The sequence below is a fragment of the Kryptolebias marmoratus genome, linkage group LG3 (genome assembly GCF_001649575.2).
Source record: "Kryptolebias marmoratus isolate JLee-2015 linkage group LG3, ASM164957v2, whole genome shotgun sequence".
Taxonomy (NCBI): domain Eukaryota; kingdom Metazoa; phylum Chordata; class Actinopteri; order Cyprinodontiformes; family Rivulidae; genus Kryptolebias; species Kryptolebias marmoratus.
In genome coordinates, this window is record NC_051432.1 from 17,252,203 (window position 1) to 17,269,619 (window position 17,417).

Below are 17,417 nucleotides of genomic sequence, written 5' to 3' on the forward strand. Positions count from 1 at the left end.
ACATCGGGGAGTTTAAACCACTGACCTTCACGTCGCAACATCAGTCCCCCTAACCTTCAATAAAAGTCCCACCGTTTCTCTTACCTCTCCCCCTTTTTCCTGTCGTTTTTCTTATCTTTTCTCTCTCACACACACATACACACATACCCACAATCCCCCGTCTGCTTGTACTTCAAAAGGCTGCTGTATTGCTGCAGTTATTGGTTCCTGTGTTTTGGCTGCTGTGCCCTGAGAGCTTTGAAAGCTAAAGAACCAGTTGTGTTTTTATCAAAGCTTCTTCAGTCTCTGTCAGTCAGCCAGATCTGCAGAGAAAATTCAGATATATAAAACAAAAAAAAAGAGATGTACACCGCTAACCTAAGCATTAAACGAAAGAAAAAATATAGATCTTAGAGGGTATTTTCTTTTTTTTTAATCTCAGAACAACTAGAAATCTATGTTCTGGTGACCAGCTGAGCCTCGGCTCTGATTCTGCTACGGCTTCATCCAGTTTAGGGTTTTTGTTTTTCCTTCTTTTTATTGTTTTTTTTTTTTTGTTGTTGTTGTTGCTTTGGATTTGTGTAGCCCAGTTTTAGACCAAACATAAAACACATTTTTACATATTTAAACAATGCACGATCATCTGTTAAAATAAAAATGATGTACCAGAGAATGCTGTATGTTCTACGGGAAGGCTTCCACTGACCGTATGAAGACTCTCCCTCTGTGTCGTTTTCTAATCAACAAAATCCATTTATAAGAAAGGGAAAAACAGAGACTAAAACACATCCATCAATCAGACAACCACAGAAACGAGTAATTCATTTAAGGTAGAACTTAACATTTAGCAAAAGCAGTGTGTATGTGTGTGCATTTCTTTTATTACATATCCTAAAAGACAATAAATGTATCTGTAAAAATACATTTATTCAGTATAATTTGTGCTGTTTGTAAAGCATGCTGTTTTTCACTCTGTAACATGGTGTAGTGAGCTAATAATCCTAAATGAAATGAATTTGTTCATTTCAAATGTAACAGTGCCTTCCGCTTTTACTATTTTAACAAGTTCAAAGCCTAAAAAATATACAGGATCAGTAGTTGGACGTTTCACATCAGATTTGACTTTAAAATCCAATACGGCTGCCCTAAAAAGTGCTGCTGTGATAAACTATTTACACGTCTGTCATTTTGAGTTTCATCAAATCAGTCACAAACATATTTATTTAAATAGTTAAATAGGCTTGTATTGCTCAGTGCAGTTAGCCTGATTATTGCTAACTATTTGTAAATCATATTTTCCAGCTGGGGCAGTTTGGTTGGATGCAATGTCATTCCCAAAAATCCAAGTACAGACAACCAAATTGACAAAGCTACAAAATTACATGTAAATGTGCAACACAGACTGTCTGCCTTCAGTTCCAAACACTTCGTACACAAAGAGGCGGGAGTTTTGTTTTTACAGCTCTTGGCCTGAGCTCATCGGTGCATGTCTTGTGTCACTCACCTTGTCAGCCATAATCATAGAGGATCCTCCATGAACTCCAAGAACTGGAAGCTGTGTCTGAACAGACAGGAAGTCAAGGATCTGGGCTATGGCCTCCTGATCGGTGCCATCAGCAAACACAAGGCCGTGGAGACGAGAGCGAGACAGAAGCTCACACACCTGAGACACAATGAGCACGTTTCAGACAAATTCCTGTAGATGTGTTTAACAGACAGTATGCGTGCAATACTGCAATCTGTGGGTGCTCACCTGGGTAATCACAGACTTTGGGTCAGTCTGGTTCATCTTCAGTGTGACAACGTTGACGTCAAGAGCGTCCTCGGGGCGCCGAGGATAGCGGAGGTCCTGGTCAGATACTGGACGTGTCTGGCCCAGTATCACCCCCACACTGAGCCCTGGAGGCTTTTGGGATGCCGCAGGCACCATGATTGAGGAGAGTAGGAGCAACATCCAGCCCACTACACCCATCATACCCTACAGAACAGGGAAACACAAAAACGAATTTTAATAACTATACCTTCAGCAAAATATGTCCTGAATCACTGACTCCATCAAAACCTTTGGAAGCCAACTGACCTTATAAAACAACAATTGAGCAACATCTTTGCTTAAAAGTATGTAGCTCAATACTCACTAAATACCAAGTACATACATGGTAAGTCCCAGGTACAGGTACATACCCCATATTTACCAGGTACACACTGCATAAGTACTAGGTACATACCTGGTATGTAACAGAAAAGTACCCAGTAATTACCAGATATATATCCAATAAGTACAAGGTAAATACCCAGTAGATACCAGATAAGTACCTGTTAAGTACTGGCCTGTACCAATACATTTGTTTTGCAAGTCATTAAGAGTTCTGGTGGCTTTTTGAAAACATTTTTAATAAATGCTTGACCCAGAAAGGTTTTTTTTTGTTGTTTTTTTTAGCTAATCAGTATCAATCTAAAATTTCTTGTTGTTGTTCAAAGATGGTCGATTCTGACTTGAAAGCTTAAAATTTGCCAACTTAAATTTGCAGGTGACATAACGATGTCCTAATATAAAATCAACAAGGTGGGTTGATGCAAATAGCCGTTCTGTGCAGGCAGAACAGTCAGGAAGGCAGTGTATTGAGCTGTCAGAAAAGTGACGAGACAAAACTTGATTAGTCCTAACGATGCTCCCAAGAACGAAATATCATTTCATATACTCTATTTTGTTCTTTTTTTACTTTTATATGACCTACTCCTATTTTCCTTTTATTGTACACTTTTTTTCTCTCTCTGAAGAAACCGAATCGAACCTTTTGAAATGACCTAAAAGTCTCCTTTGCTTCACAGTACACAGAAAACACATCAAACCAGCAGCGGATTCTAAACATGTCTTCAAAGCTTTGCAAAGACCCCCCTCCCAGGTTTCTCAAAGATTAGTTTGTATTTATCTTCAAGAAAAACAGTGGCTCAGTTATGTGACTTGAATTTAATTATTAGTGTGAATCTCGAGCACAAGACCCACAACCAGACCACATGATAGGCACAAGCTAGTGCAGGGCGAGGCCTGTCCTCTTTCTGTCCTCTGCTCTTTAAATATTACTGAAGTTGGTGTCAGAAAGAGTGCCCGTTAGGAGACCAGGGTTAAACCTAACTACTTCTGCTAAACCCCTTATCAGGCTTCATAAGAGGCCCCAAATCTCTCTTCCAGTGTCTGCCTTCATTTGAACATAATCTGTGCCTGCAGGCAATGTGCACAGTAAAGTGCTAGCGATTAATGGATAAAATAACCCTGAAATAAATGTAATCTGATTTTACCTCATTTGTTGGGGTATGAAGGGAACGATTCCAAATCGCTAAAGGCACACAAGTGTCTGCATCAATCAATAACATTTACTAAAATGAAGAAAAGAAGGCAAAAGAGACCTGACTTTCAGCAGCTCATCCCAAACCAAGTACCAGTACAATACAGAAGAGACTGAGCTTCAGTTTTCAGTTTCAGCATACTCCACGTTACCTTTTCCTGTAATGAGAGCAGATCTAAAAGAGGCAGATGAGTAGAGGAAATGCAGTGTGAAATGCCCGGGGCTGAATGAGAGCTAATGAAACCATGATGCGAATGCTACGTTGCATCTCAGCCAATTTCTTACACCACCACAGTCCAGCAGAGCTGAAAAAACACCCCAGGAGGAAACCTCACATCTCCAAAATTAACTTACTGTCTCTGGATTTCTTAATCTCCCCCCCTCCCTCCCCTCTATCTGCGCAGCCATACCTGCTAATCATCCTTATCTGTGCATTCTCTTATTTTTTCCCCCCTTATATTTTCTCTGTTTAATCCTGCCAATCCGTCTTTCCAGCTGGTTAAAGTGTGTATCTGATCCATGTCATCTCACACCCAGTTTAATCAGGCCAGTTAGTCAAGTCAGTACTTTTCAGCGTGCTTTCTCTCTGCCCTGGTGCCCACAGACTAGCCTGCAGCTCCAGCAGCACTTAGCATACGCCGCGAAATCACACACCGCTACACTCCTGTCCCAGGGAATTAGTGTCAGCTCTAACCAACAGGACAAGATTACACTAACTTTTTTTTCTTTTTAGGGTTAGCATCAGAGCTAACATAACCAGGAGCTAGCATGTGCCGTGCCACAGCTTGGGAAAATGGTCAATGCAGCCGGAAAGCTCAAGACCGAGTGTTTCCACTGTCTTATGTAATTTGCATTTGTGGTTACCATCACACAGAATGCACTGAGAACTGTGATCAAACTCCGCAAGGGATGTCACAAGGAGTAAGTCTTTCTTATGCTCAACACAACACTGAAAAATGCAAGAGGAATATTCAGTTGGGCGATCCTTTTTCTGACAACACTCCTTAAAGCAGTGTGTCAGATCTTTGGAAGCGGGTGTGAACAAATACTATCTAACTTGTTGTAGATAGAGCTTTGAACAACCTCAGTTTGGAGAAATAGTTTCATTCTAACCAGATTGATGAGCACATGGATAATCGTGGAAAGTGAATGGCTGCTGTCCTAAAACAACCCTAATCTCACAAAGTTCTTAGCAGTTCATGCAAACGCTATTTTATAAAACATCCTCCTCCTCCACTTCTGGTGCCACTTGGGTCACTTCTGACAGGAACATCATAATATTTCTGAAGGAATACTTGGGTAATACAAGGCTGACGGTGGTGAAAGGGTTCATAACAAAGTGTTCACATGAGCCGCTATGAAATTATTGAGATTGGGCTTGTTTTAAGATGAACAGAACAGTGTTACCAGCTGTCTTAAAAGTCCCTAGAAGTTGTAAAAATGATGGCATGGTCTAATTTGCATAATTGACCAGAAAGAAAGAGGCGAGGGTGAGACAAAATGTGACAAAAAGTATCCCTCTTAAATATGTTTAGAACTATAAATGTGTTTTTATTTCTTCTATTGATTCTTCTTTGTATTTATTGACACAATTTTAACCTTTATTTTCCCTTTATCTGAGCTTGGGATTGGCAAAGTGAATAATGTTAGTGCAGTGATTTTTTTTTTTTTTTTGAACACCTGCTCTGCCTGCAGCTGGAACCAGTGAGCGCTTTGTGATAAAGAGGAGTAAGAATCATACCTGCTTCCACATCAGAGTCTCCAGAAGTCTCCAGTAACACCAAAAAAAGTCACTAGATTTGTCGCTAGTTGCTGTTTTTGAGAAAGAGAGGTCTGAATAGTCTCTAAATATAATAATATGCTTTGTAACTGTTAGCTATTCCAGTCAAAATGATATTTCTCCAAACTGAGCTTCTTCAAAGAGCCTTGTACTTTAGGAAAGGTCATCTTATCATTTTCTGTACATGTTTTATCCTGTTCGGAGTCATGGGAAGCAAGTGTCTATTTCCAGCAGGAGGAAGAGGCAGGGTGCAGCCTGGAGAAGTCACCATGGCCTGGCATGGTTTTGGACTGTGGGAGGAAACAAGAGTATCCAGAGAAAACCCACTCATCCACAGAGAACTTCCCACAGAGAGGCCTCAGCTGAGAGTCAAACCAGAGACCTCCTTACTTCGAGGCAACATCACTGCACATCCCAAACGGTTTTTATTCAAAACAAACCGGAAGACTGGACAGCTCCTTAATACTGACATCAATCAGTAATGCCTGAAACCAGTAAATTCAATTTGCCCAAAAGTGTTCTCATGTTTGTGGCTAAAATTAAATCTAGATTTGTGAAAATGGTGTGTCCGTCAAAGCCAGAGACAACTCACCAAATGCTCAAGTGGAAACTTGCACTGAGAGGCCCTCAAACTGCTTCAGAGCCAGTTATTAGGAGCGTGCCTGTGAGCGCTTTGTTCACACAACCCATGAATGATTTTCCTTGAACACATAAGCACGTCTTTTGCTTCGACTATGTTAGCCCTAACTCTTATTAAATAAAGCTCAAGTGGGTGTAATTGTTTAAATCGATCAGCCTACAATTTCATTCTTTCATTCACGGCAAACGAAGCATCTCGGCATGACAACACAAATTAGGATCTCAAGTAAAGGGCCATTTCACCAAAACGCTTTATTTTAAAGAAATACTCCATTCTAGATGTCTTTGTACATTCGTAAGTGGATTTTTATCATCCCCTGCCAAAGACGAAGGCAGAACGATGGTGTTTTCGTCTGTGTATGTGTGTTTATTTGTCTGTATTGTTAGCAAAATTTCTTATGAATTACTGAATGGGTTTTAATGAAACTTTCAGGAAGTAATCACTGGATGTACATCTACAGCAGTCAATCCAATACAAGATGGCTGCCACAGCTAAGCTGCCTTTGTCAACATAAAATGGCTGTAACTTACTCATAATTACAGAAAATGAGATAAAGTTGATGTGGTAGTAGCTGAGACTCATCCTCAACACTAACTCTGATCGAATCAAAACTTTATTGTGAAAAGCAGCAGGCGACATGCATTCCTGCAAGGAATGTTAGCATTTATTAGTAAATTAGAACAGATTGTTCATTTTAATGAGCTTCAGTTGTTTGCATGAAACATGGCAGGATATTCAATTGTTCTGTTGCTGCATACTTTGCAAACCTCTCTCTGTTACTGCTCTTTTGGGTTAAAAGGTAATTTATTTGTTTGATTTCATTTTTAGCACTTCCTTTTTTATACATCAAATGATAAAATATAACTAATCAGGTGCTGAACGAGTAACCGTTTAATCAAACTTTTAAAAATAGTTTTATTTTGCTTCAAAAAGCAATAAACACAATAACTGGAAGGCAAAGTGAAGCCTGTGGTGGTAAGCTTGAGAGGAAAAAAAATGAAACTGTAGTACAGCAAATCAGTAAAGCAACTCCGATAACCTCCTGTGCTCCTCTTCATCATTTTGTGGTTCCAGCTTTGCTCCCCTGACTCGGTTATGGTCTGTGGGTTTTGCTTGCGTTTTATCTTTTTAATTTAAATCGATGTTCTATTCTGTTTATGTCTCCTGGTTTGGTTTGGTCTTGGGTTTGTTTGTTTCACTCCTGTTTAATTAATATTTCCCTTATTTCTTGTTTCATTTTGCCTTTTCCCATTGTGTTTAATTCGAATCTTTCACATGATTTTCTGTTTTCTCTGTTGCTGTCTGTCATGTCCTCAGTTATTTTCTTCATACTGACTTCAGGTTGTTAGGTGCCCACCTGTTCCTGTGAAAAACATGAACTTGCCTTCAGACATGTTCAAAAAGCTCAAAGTGTAGACTAAAGTCTCCAGGTTGAACACTTTTGCAGTATTAGCCCCTGTATTTGGATACAGCGTTACATATTATAATAGTTTCCAAAGTAAGATAGCTTTCTTTCTGTCTAATTGCAGTGGTTTGAACACATGTTTAGTCATCAAATGTTTTTCAGTTTTTCTTTTCATCACAGTTTGCTTTGTCAACCACCATAATACCCAGTTCCAAACTCCAAGCAAAAGAGACCAGATTTATGTACATATTTAAAGTAGTAATCTGCATGAAATTAGCTTCTGATCTACCACAACAGCAGCTAATTAACAGTAACTGGGACTGTCTATTAGGTGCATTCTGCAGAAAAACAAGAGCCGCAAAACAGGCCGTTTCAGTCATAAAATGAAGATGCAATGAGGTAAGAAATCAAGAAAAACAAGTCAAGACAAGAAAACATAATAAACATAGTTTAGAGACAAGAAAAATGCCACTGGAATGATGCTTTTCTAACCATTTACCAAAGTATTGATTAAATGATAAAAGGATTTCTTCAGCACAACTATTTCCTAGGTTTGTAAAATCCCTTTAATAAGTCAGTAAACAGTCAAATAAAAACAACCCACAACAACTGTGTTCAAAATCAATATTACAATACTCTCCATAACATGCTGTCTCAGAAGATGTCAAGCTTTGACTACAACAAATAAAATCCTGCCACTTTCTATCCTATTTGTTATACTTGGTACTGCAGAGAATATTCTTTTTAACTCTAATTTGTACTTATAAAGATTTTTATTGCACGAAAAATTGGCAATCATGCAATTTCTTGTGTCTGGCCCTGTGTGTGCTCATTTGTCTCTCTGTTAGCAAAATATCCCATGAAACAGTAGGCAGATTATACCCAATTTCTCAAAAAGTAATTATTGGATTGGATACAAGGAACTTTTGTAGTCAACCCCATTCAAGATGGCTGCCACAGCTCATTGACTTTAAGGCCATAACTCAGTCATTTTTTCAGATATTGGGCTAGAATTTGGTGTGGTGTTAGCTGAGTGTCATGCCAAATTGTACCCTGAGTGCAAACTGATTACGCAAGATTTGTTTTTAAAACTTTGGCATGCAAAGTAGTTGAAGATATGGATGCTAATTTCATTTATAAGTAAGGTTAATGATTTTTGTCTCCAACACCTAAACTTAGGACAACTAAAATTTTGTCACCCTAATATATTATATATTCAATTACATGCAATTACTTGATCATCTGCTTTTCATGTGGGGGATAATTCAAGAAAACGAGAGGTATTCTTCACTGAATGCATAAGATGTACGTCAAATTACCAGAAAACTGTGTTTCACCACTTTTGTAAATGTAAAATTATACCCTTAACAATGTTATATTTGCACATAATTTTAAAAACAACTACATATTTAACCAATCTGAGAAGAACAGCCAATGTATAATGCTGGTGTGGCAACATTAAAATGCATCATTTGTTTGTCTATTTAACAATCATTCTAACAAAGTCAGAACTATTTTAACTTTTCAGACACATTCATAGAGTTCTTTTACACCTATAAAAAAGGACAGCGAGCTCTTTTATAGAGAGAGCAGTCGAGTGTTATTTCTGCTTGGAAAGATTCACGGTGTACAGAAGTTAAAAGAAGCTACGGCCACCCACCTTTATTGTTTCTTATTCTGATTTGGCTGCAACCGTACAGCGAGAAGCTAACCGTGCTCCGGCACATTATCAGCCTGTCTGTGCGTCGGCTGGGGAAAGACTTTTAAAACGACTTGCGACTTGGTGGTGCGACATCTTTTACAGGAGGATGTTTCAATGTTCGTTGAAGAAATAACCTCTGCTTTCTGTAACGATTTTTTTTCTTTTTTCTGAAAACTTATGATTGTTATTTAAAGACAATTTTATTGACATACTTCAGGAACTGTCTTGTTTGTCTTCAGTGTACTTGTATAAAATAAAAGCACAAACGTGGCCTGAGTGTCAGAGAGAGAAAACAGAAACACTAACGTGTGACGGATAGGAGATGAAAACATCACTGCAGCTGGTGTTTCTGAGTGTGGCGAGCATGTAAAGTAGAATCTGTCAGCTGAGAAAACACGGTGGTAAATGATGGCATCTCTCCACATCATGGCATGAAACATAAAACAGAAACTTAAAGGGAAAGTTCAGATATTTTGAAGTGGGGTTCTGATAAAAGGTCAGTTTTTACCTGACCTGACGTAGATAGTGAGTGTCTAAATGTTTTAAATTAGGGTTCCGTGAAAAAGTTACGAGCAATCAATACCTTACCTATTGCAGATTCTGACTAGATTACCAAGATAATAGCTTGTCAGTGGGGAAAAGATGGAAGCAGGTTGCAGAAGTTTTAAAATAACTCCAGTCTCAAACATTTCCTAATGGCTCATAAACCTATTAAGGATGGGCTACAGCTAGCTGCTAGGAGGGTGCAGTGATTTTCAAATATTTAAAGACTAGTTAAAATTTGAAAAATGCAAAACTCACAACTATCTTTTTTTCAACACTTCACCTGGTAGTGACGTGTCAAGTTATTACCAAACTGTGTTTTTTATCCAGCCTTTTATAGACACAACACCTATTGACCCCAACCCGCTTCAAAAAAGGAAAAAGAAATAAAAGAAAAACAAGTCAAAGTGTCCCAGTGTTTATTTCGAAAGGATTATAAAGTGGAAACTCTCCTCCCGGGTGAGCTCGGCTTGACTGTCAGAATACGTGGATCCCTCCTCCACATCAATCCATCGGGCCGGTGAAAATGAAGGAATACAAAGATCACCAGCTAGCAGCAGCACACGTCTCTGTAGCCTAAGCCTCTGTTTCATAAGCAGGTTTTTCAGCAGCAGGACGTGAGGAGAGTTAACGTTAGGCTGGACGCACAAGACCATATTTCTCAGTGTTGATGCTGTTCAAAGAGCTACATCTACAAGTAAGATGTCAGTTGTTCATAACCATAGAGCAGTAAGTAAAAAGATCAGAAATATCATTTTATAGATCATACAAAATAGGCTTCAACGGTGCAAAAGTCTTTTTGCTCACTGATTTTTCATTAACATTTGGAAGACATGTTTTCTGCTTCTTTGCTCAGTAAATATAGCAGCGTACACATATGTTCCTGGTTTGAAATAGACTACAGAGAGAGGACGCTGCAGACGCAAGAAGGGCAGATTGTTGCAGCTCTGTGGAACTTCAGTACTTACACCCAACGTGTTTGGTTGTGTGCTTAGAGATTGTGATATGTACAAAGACTTTGGAACAGCATTTGGGAGATTTTGGAGAAAGAAAAAAAAAATCCTACATACAAGTACAATCTCAGCAGATGTTCTAGTTTTAAATGGCTCCAAAAATGTGTGATATCAACAACTTAACATTCAACCAGTCATTTAACATTTATTAATTTCAAATAATAAGCATTTATGAAAGATTATGAAAGATCTTTAGAGATTTTTAGAGATTTTAAACCATTAGCTGACGTAAAAGGTCAGCTAATGTATCTTTATTTGAGATGGCAATTGTTTTTTTTTAACTTTGTATGAATTTTTCACATCTTTTCCTTTTATACAAATTAACATCAGCCTATTTATCTGTCTTGATACTGTTTTAACAAAAAAACCTTATATATTTGTATTTATCAACTAGCCTATAGCACATAAGCATTAATTTATTGTCAGACAGCAAGTTTGTCTTAGAAAAAAAACTGGAAACAGGCAAAAACCTGAACAGAAAAAGAATCTAGGTGAGAAGATTGAATCTGTGGTGTGCAGATCAAAGATCATGTACTAGTATTTCTGTTTGCAGCGGTGAGAATAAACCAATAATGATGTGCTGCTCCAGCTTGGCCTGCACACCAACCACTAAATTTCTGTCTGTATCAGTGATCCGTTGAGTGATATCAATAAGGATCAGGCAATTTCTGCAGCCTGTATAAAAAAAAGAGAGCGAGATGGTGCTTTTCAGGAGGTTTGTGGTTAAATTTCATTGGAAATAAACAATCTTTCTACACAGCTAGCCACCTAATACATTAGCAAAAAATAAAAAAACATTCCAGCAGACAGATGGCGACAAGTGTGGATGAGCTCAGCGACGCTCCGAGCTGCAGAAAGTTAAGAAATCGACATTTTGGTTGGGTCATTCATAAAGCACCACCAGCGTTGGGTCATCGGCTTAAAGAACACGTTCAGGTACTCATTGTTGTTTAAAAAAAGCAACCACAAGTCAAGTAACTCCAGCTCTTTCACACCCAAGTGTTGCGTCATTTGCATTCAGCCTGAGAAGACACAGAAAACACAAGTTTGTGGTTTAACAAGCAAACAGCAACCGCTTGGGTTTTGCAAGCAACTGTTATTTTAATTACGTTGTTTATCTAAGCTCCGGGCTCGTACAGAAGCCTGGAAAAAACAATAATCTGAAACTGCAACAAAACAAAGAAGAGTGGATAAAGTCGCTTGAAGCATTATTGCTGTGACTCATTTCATTAAATAAAGTTGTACTTGGGAAGATTATCCAGCAAACGGAGCACTAAGATATTATCTCCTCTGTCGAGGATGATGCTGGATTTAAGTTTTAACAAAAGAGATTCTGGATTTCACCAGAACACCCCGAGCTTTTCATTTACTTATGCTCCTCTTCTAAACTAAGTTTTGTGAAATTAGTTTGTTGGCTTTTGTCTCGTTTCGTCAGCAGTTCTCAGCTCTTAACATGATGGAGGGATTGTTTACAGAGATTATAGAGTGACGATCAGAAGTACTATTACCTCTAAACTTTACAAAGTATAAATGAAAAAAAAACACATAGGTAATTTTATGACCAACAAAAACAATGTGAGAGTTTAGCTTTGTGATGTAAAAGAAATTATGGTGAGAAAATGAGGGTGTATGAAATGAAGGGTGAAATAAATCACCAGAGAAACACACCGGAGGGGTTCTTGTCTTGCTTTATGGTGTACTTGAAGTAATGGAGACAGTAATCTATCAACTAAAGACTCGCTTGTTTGCATTTATATCTGAGGACAGTAAAATTCTGGGCTCACAGACAGCTGGTACCTTTGTGTCAGTATTTCTAGTCAGGCTTCTTAAGGTTTTAATTTATGTATTTTTAAAAAAGAAAATCATTATCAACATGTAATCTTTACCATCCAAGTTTATCTTAAGGGCGGTTGGTGAAGTTTTAAAGCGAAATTCCAAAGTAAAACACACATTGTTGTTATCAATGCTTTTAAAAACTAAAAGCCTATTTTTTTGAGGAATGCATATCTCCCACCGCCTTTAATGTCAAGGTTTAAAACTAAGATGGTCTTATGATGAGCTGGAAGGGAGTGATGAAACTTCGTAAATGATGGCAGCAGCAAGAAGAGAAAGAGGAAGAGAGGTGTTCTTCACTGAATGCAAGTGTCTCTGTCTTGTGTAAACAAGGTAAAAATGTCATGTTGTGCTTGAAGGAAAAGCAACAAACCCTTCGGTGTAGATAACATAAAATTAGACTAAGAGCATAAAGGTAATAACACGGGTTAACTTTCAAATCACGTACTTACATAAGCTTTTTGTGACCTGAGTGTGATAAGATTAACATATTCAGAGCCTTCTCTGTATTATTATCCACCCACCCAGACACTCAGCTGAAAATCATAAATACTTGTTTTGCTTCAGATGAAGATTTGATGGAAAGGGCTTTTTCTGAAATATAATACATTCGTTTGTTTAACAATAAGGTAAAAAAGATTCAGTTGCCAAAGTTCCTTATTGTGTTTTAGAAAAAAGAAAGTTTTTTTCTGCTTCATAGGCAGTCTTTAAACAGCCTGACAGGCTTTTTTTTCCACATTTCCTCAAAATTCGGTGAATATGATGAAAAGATGTGTTTTTTTTTAACTAATTCTGTTTTAAAGTTTTCTTTGCTGTTTATGCATGCAACGGGTATGTGTGCAAACAGTTGTGTGTATAATGATCTGTCATCCTCCTCTTCATTAGCAGAGTAAACAAAAGAAAAAGAAATGCAAATTTAGCACTACTCAGTAAGTGGTTTTAAGTAAATAAACAAGACTGCTTACTGTTACCAGTTGGTGGCGCAAAAAAGCCTCATTGCTTGTGGGGGTACTTTGGTAGAAAGAGTTGTCGTGACTGGAAATGTTCTCCGAGAAGGAAGGAAACAACAGCCGAGGCAAACATCCTCTAGAGGAGAAATGTTGGGGAGCTCTTCTCCAGGATTCATCTCTGCAGATATCTGGGATATTATATCATATCTTGGAGCAGTTTACTGTGTGCAGGCTTCAACCGGAAACAAGTGGTGAGTAACAAAATGATCATCTTTGCCAACTCAGATGTGAGTCACAAAAAAGTTGTTTCCATCGCCTCTAATGTGCATCAAGTCCTCTTGAAAACAAGGAAGAACAAAGAAGAAAATAAACTTTTTGGCTTTTTTATCACAGTTTCTTTTCTTGAAAATTTAAAAACAGGACTGAAGTTCTGGCATTTATTACAACGTGACTGAACAAAAACAAACACTAATTACACTTTTTACCTGCTTTTTGGGACTGTGTAATTTAACTTTGAGAGCCTCTATATTAAAAGTATCAAACAAAGAGAAAATGAATGCGTTTAAAAGATGGCAATGGAGGAAAGAAAATAAATTACAGAGCAGAAATACAGTGAATGTGCTCAGATATGAAGGAGGAACGTTTTTACCTGATGACCAGCTAGCTGTGTTGGGATAGTGCGGGACTTTGACTATTCAAAGTTAAAATGGGTGAATTAGAAGAATTTATGTGACAATCCAAGTTGTTTTCTCCAGTCAGGGTGCTTTTTTTTGACACAATTAAAAGAAAAACCAGCATCTTTCTGCCATCGTAGTTTATTTTGAAAGAATTATAAAGTGGAAACTATGGTTGTGGGTGAGCTCAGCTTTACTGTCAGAATACATGCGTCCCCCTCCACACTGATCCACTGGACCGGTAAAAAATAAAGCAATATAAAGATCGCCGGCTAGCAGAATTAGCAGCAGCACGTTTCTGTAGCCGAAGCCTCTGTTTTATCAGACTTTTTCATCTGCTGGACTTGGGGTGAGTCAACTTTAATTCGCTGCAAGTCTCAACCTTATGAACAGGATCAGATTTTTTTTAAGCAGAAACATAAAAACAGACATCAGTCCTAAACCATAAAGACTTCTTTCTCTGCTTTTAAACAGTTTGTTGTTGTGCTGACACTGGTTGTGCTATATTAATCAGCTCAACAAGAGTAAATAAGCTGACAGGACACACTCAACGTCCTGCACATTCTACAGGTTTTAGTTTTCAAAGTGATAGTTCAGCTCTTTAGAAGTGACCCATCAAAACTGGGAAGTTTTTAGTTGTTCACATCTTTCACTGAATCCCAGAATTATCACTTCAACAATGTAAGAACTTGACAAATGTAGCTTATTCAAACGCTACGATCAAAAAATACTTTTTTTTGTTTTTTTAGCCCAACATACACTTTTTCCTTTTCAGTCTATTTTCTGCTTGCTTCGTCCCACCCTCTGCTGCACACAGTGGTAAATGCTGGTTGTCTGAGATGCTGCTGTCTTTTCTGTCTGCTCTTTTTTTTTACATTTTCAGTAGGAACACTTAGGTTTTAGCTGTACTTCTCCTGCTTTGTGTCGGTTCCCATGACATTCGGTTTGAAAACTTGTGACTTTGTGACTTTTACAGATCTTTCCCCCTTGGACGCAGCCAGGCACCAAGGACAGTGACAGGTTCACCTGCACTTCACCCGCGTGTGCACAGTCTGATTGACATCAAATGCAGCCGCAGTGATGCAAGACTTTCTTGAGTTCTTTACAGCCACTGGATAGAAGCCAAAAGTTTCTTTCCTGCAGTGCTGGCATTTTGAGAGCCAATCAAGATATATGGAGCATCATCTCAATTTGCATGGTGAGGGACAAAGGACAAAGCTGCAATGTCGTTCCACACAAACAGATTCACCTTCATCGTTTTCTGTCAGGGTAGATAATATAAGATCATTTGATAAGCTTCATTTAATTGTTCCTTAAAGACCTTGAATTCTTAGAAATGCATATTGCCCACCGCCTTTCATGCCAGAGTTTTAGACAAAGACCATCTTATGTTGAGAAATAACAGAGTTATAGATATTGCAAGAAGTCACCTTCAAAGTATGTGTTGTGAATGAGTCTCGGCTACTACCACATAACATTTTAGCTCGATATTTGTAAAATTGTATGCCATTTTTGCGTTGGCTAATGTTAATCAGTTGTGGCTGCGATGTTAAATTGAATTGAAGTGTATGTTGTAAACGGCCCTAAGTTACAATTACACCAAATTATAGCACAATAACTGTAAAACTGACTGAATTATACCGCCGTTTGTGTTCGCTAAGGTCAGCTGGCTGTGGCAGCCATCTTAAATGGGGTTGATTCCAAAATGTAATTAGTTGTAGATGTGCATTCAGTGATTGCTTTCTGCAAATTTCATTCACATTTGTTCAGCGGTTCAAAAGATATTTTTTTCAGAACATAAACATGCAGACACACACAGACACAGGCAAAAATAATTGAATTAATTAAACTTACTACACTGTATTTAGTGTGTATGAAGCCTAAAAGCTGACAGTTCCCTTTTACAGTAAAGATCTCACTTTGTTTTGAGGTTTTAGTGTATATAAATGTACTTGTACAGGCCAATTAATTAACCTGGACTTGTTATAAATGTAGAGAGCCTAAACTGTAAAATAAAAACCACTATGGTTAGAAAAACATTGCACAGTATGTTGAACTCAGACTGAGACATCCTTATGAATAGACAATGTAATTTTTTTTAGTTTTCAATTATTCAAATGACTCTGAAACATTAAAAAGACACAGGGTGGTTGTAGACAGTCTTGTTAGACAATCTGATGTAATGATGACATGAAGTCACCCTTTCATTTATTTTTTATTTTTTCATTTAGAACCAAAAACTGAGTTTGTTTTCATTTCCACGAGCCAATCATTTTAACAATCTATTATTATTGTGTACACCGAAACACAGCAGGCGTTGTGTTTTTCCCTCTATGTGTGTGTGTGTGTGTGTGTATCTGTCTGTTTCTTAATCATAAAACCATCATCTGTGCAACATAGTCTGAAGTATATTGTCTTTCCACAGTGCATGCACAATTTGTATCTTAATTTGGCGTTAACTGAAAGTTGGAGAGTGAATCAATCAATTTATTACAGAACATTATAAATATATATATATATATTATTGTTGTTACTGTAAGAGTCTCTCAAAAATTGTATTCTGAAAAGTCCTTTGTTGATTAAATTTTTTAATCATACATTTAAAAGCAAGGTTTTGAAGCACTTTCACCACGGACTCAATCATAATCATCATTTTTGAGCATTAGAGTAAACGTGTTTTTTTTTAAGTGTTCATTGCTGCTGATAATCACACTTGGCAACAGAAGACAAAGGCTTCATATATTTCCACATCACCAGATGCACCGTCTGGCTGTGAGAGCATCTGTTGTCAGAGTGGAGAGGAGCGTCGTACCTGGTGTGATGTATTTTGGATGATTTTTGGCGGCTCGGGAATACTTTTGGCTTTTCCGTCTTGCCGCCTGTAAACCGTCACAGTGTGGAAGCACAAAGTCACGGATCGACACATGTTGATGATGTCCAAGAGGTATCTAACTGAGAGCCTGACTAGATTTGAGACAAGATTCATATATTTTGCTTCGAAATACCCAACATTTTATCAGTTAGAGATGGGCACGATAAGCAAAGGTATTCTTCAAATTAAGTTTTTAATCTTCAGTATTTTTTTTAATATTCGCTGCCTCCTCTTCTCAGCTGATCAACCACCCCTCATCCACACACTCCGTTACAGCTATTTTACTGTGTTTATTCTGTTTTTTTACACAACAAGTGGCAGCACAACAACAACCTGTTGGGGAGGGGGCTGAGCTGAACTAACCCACAATAACATCATTCTGACATGAAGATTAATTTATGAAGTTCATCTTAATAAGGGATAATCAACGGCTTTCAGGTTAAGGACTATTTTATCCTGTTTTTGTTTTTTTAAGAGAATATTGTGTCCAAATGATTGGAATGAAGACTTGTGGTGAATTACAGTCGAACTGCCACACGTACTGCTGCTGAACAACACTCTGATGGAACAGAGGCTGCGGTATGCCGCTGCTAATTCTGCAGCTGGGATATTTGTGCTCCTTCATTTATACCGGTCCAATAAATCTGTGGGGAGGAGGCGGCAGCTGTAGCTCACCTGT

General features: G+C 38.0%; 1 protein-coding gene across 1 annotated transcript in view; it reads right to left on the bottom strand.

The window, feature by feature from the left end:
• Positions 1 to 17,417, bottom strand: part of grin2ab (glutamate receptor, ionotropic, N-methyl D-aspartate 2A, b) — a 118,697-nt gene that overhangs the window by 88,520 nt on the left and 12,760 nt on the right. The window contains exons 3-4 of the mRNA XM_017424559.2: positions 1,733 to 1,957; positions 1,484 to 1,642 (exon numbers count right to left, since the gene is read on the bottom strand). Coding sequence (XP_017280048.1) covers positions 1,484 to 1,642; positions 1,733 to 1,957 — 384 coding nt within the window. The remainder of the gene's footprint in view (positions 1 to 1,483; positions 1,643 to 1,732; positions 1,958 to 17,417) is intronic.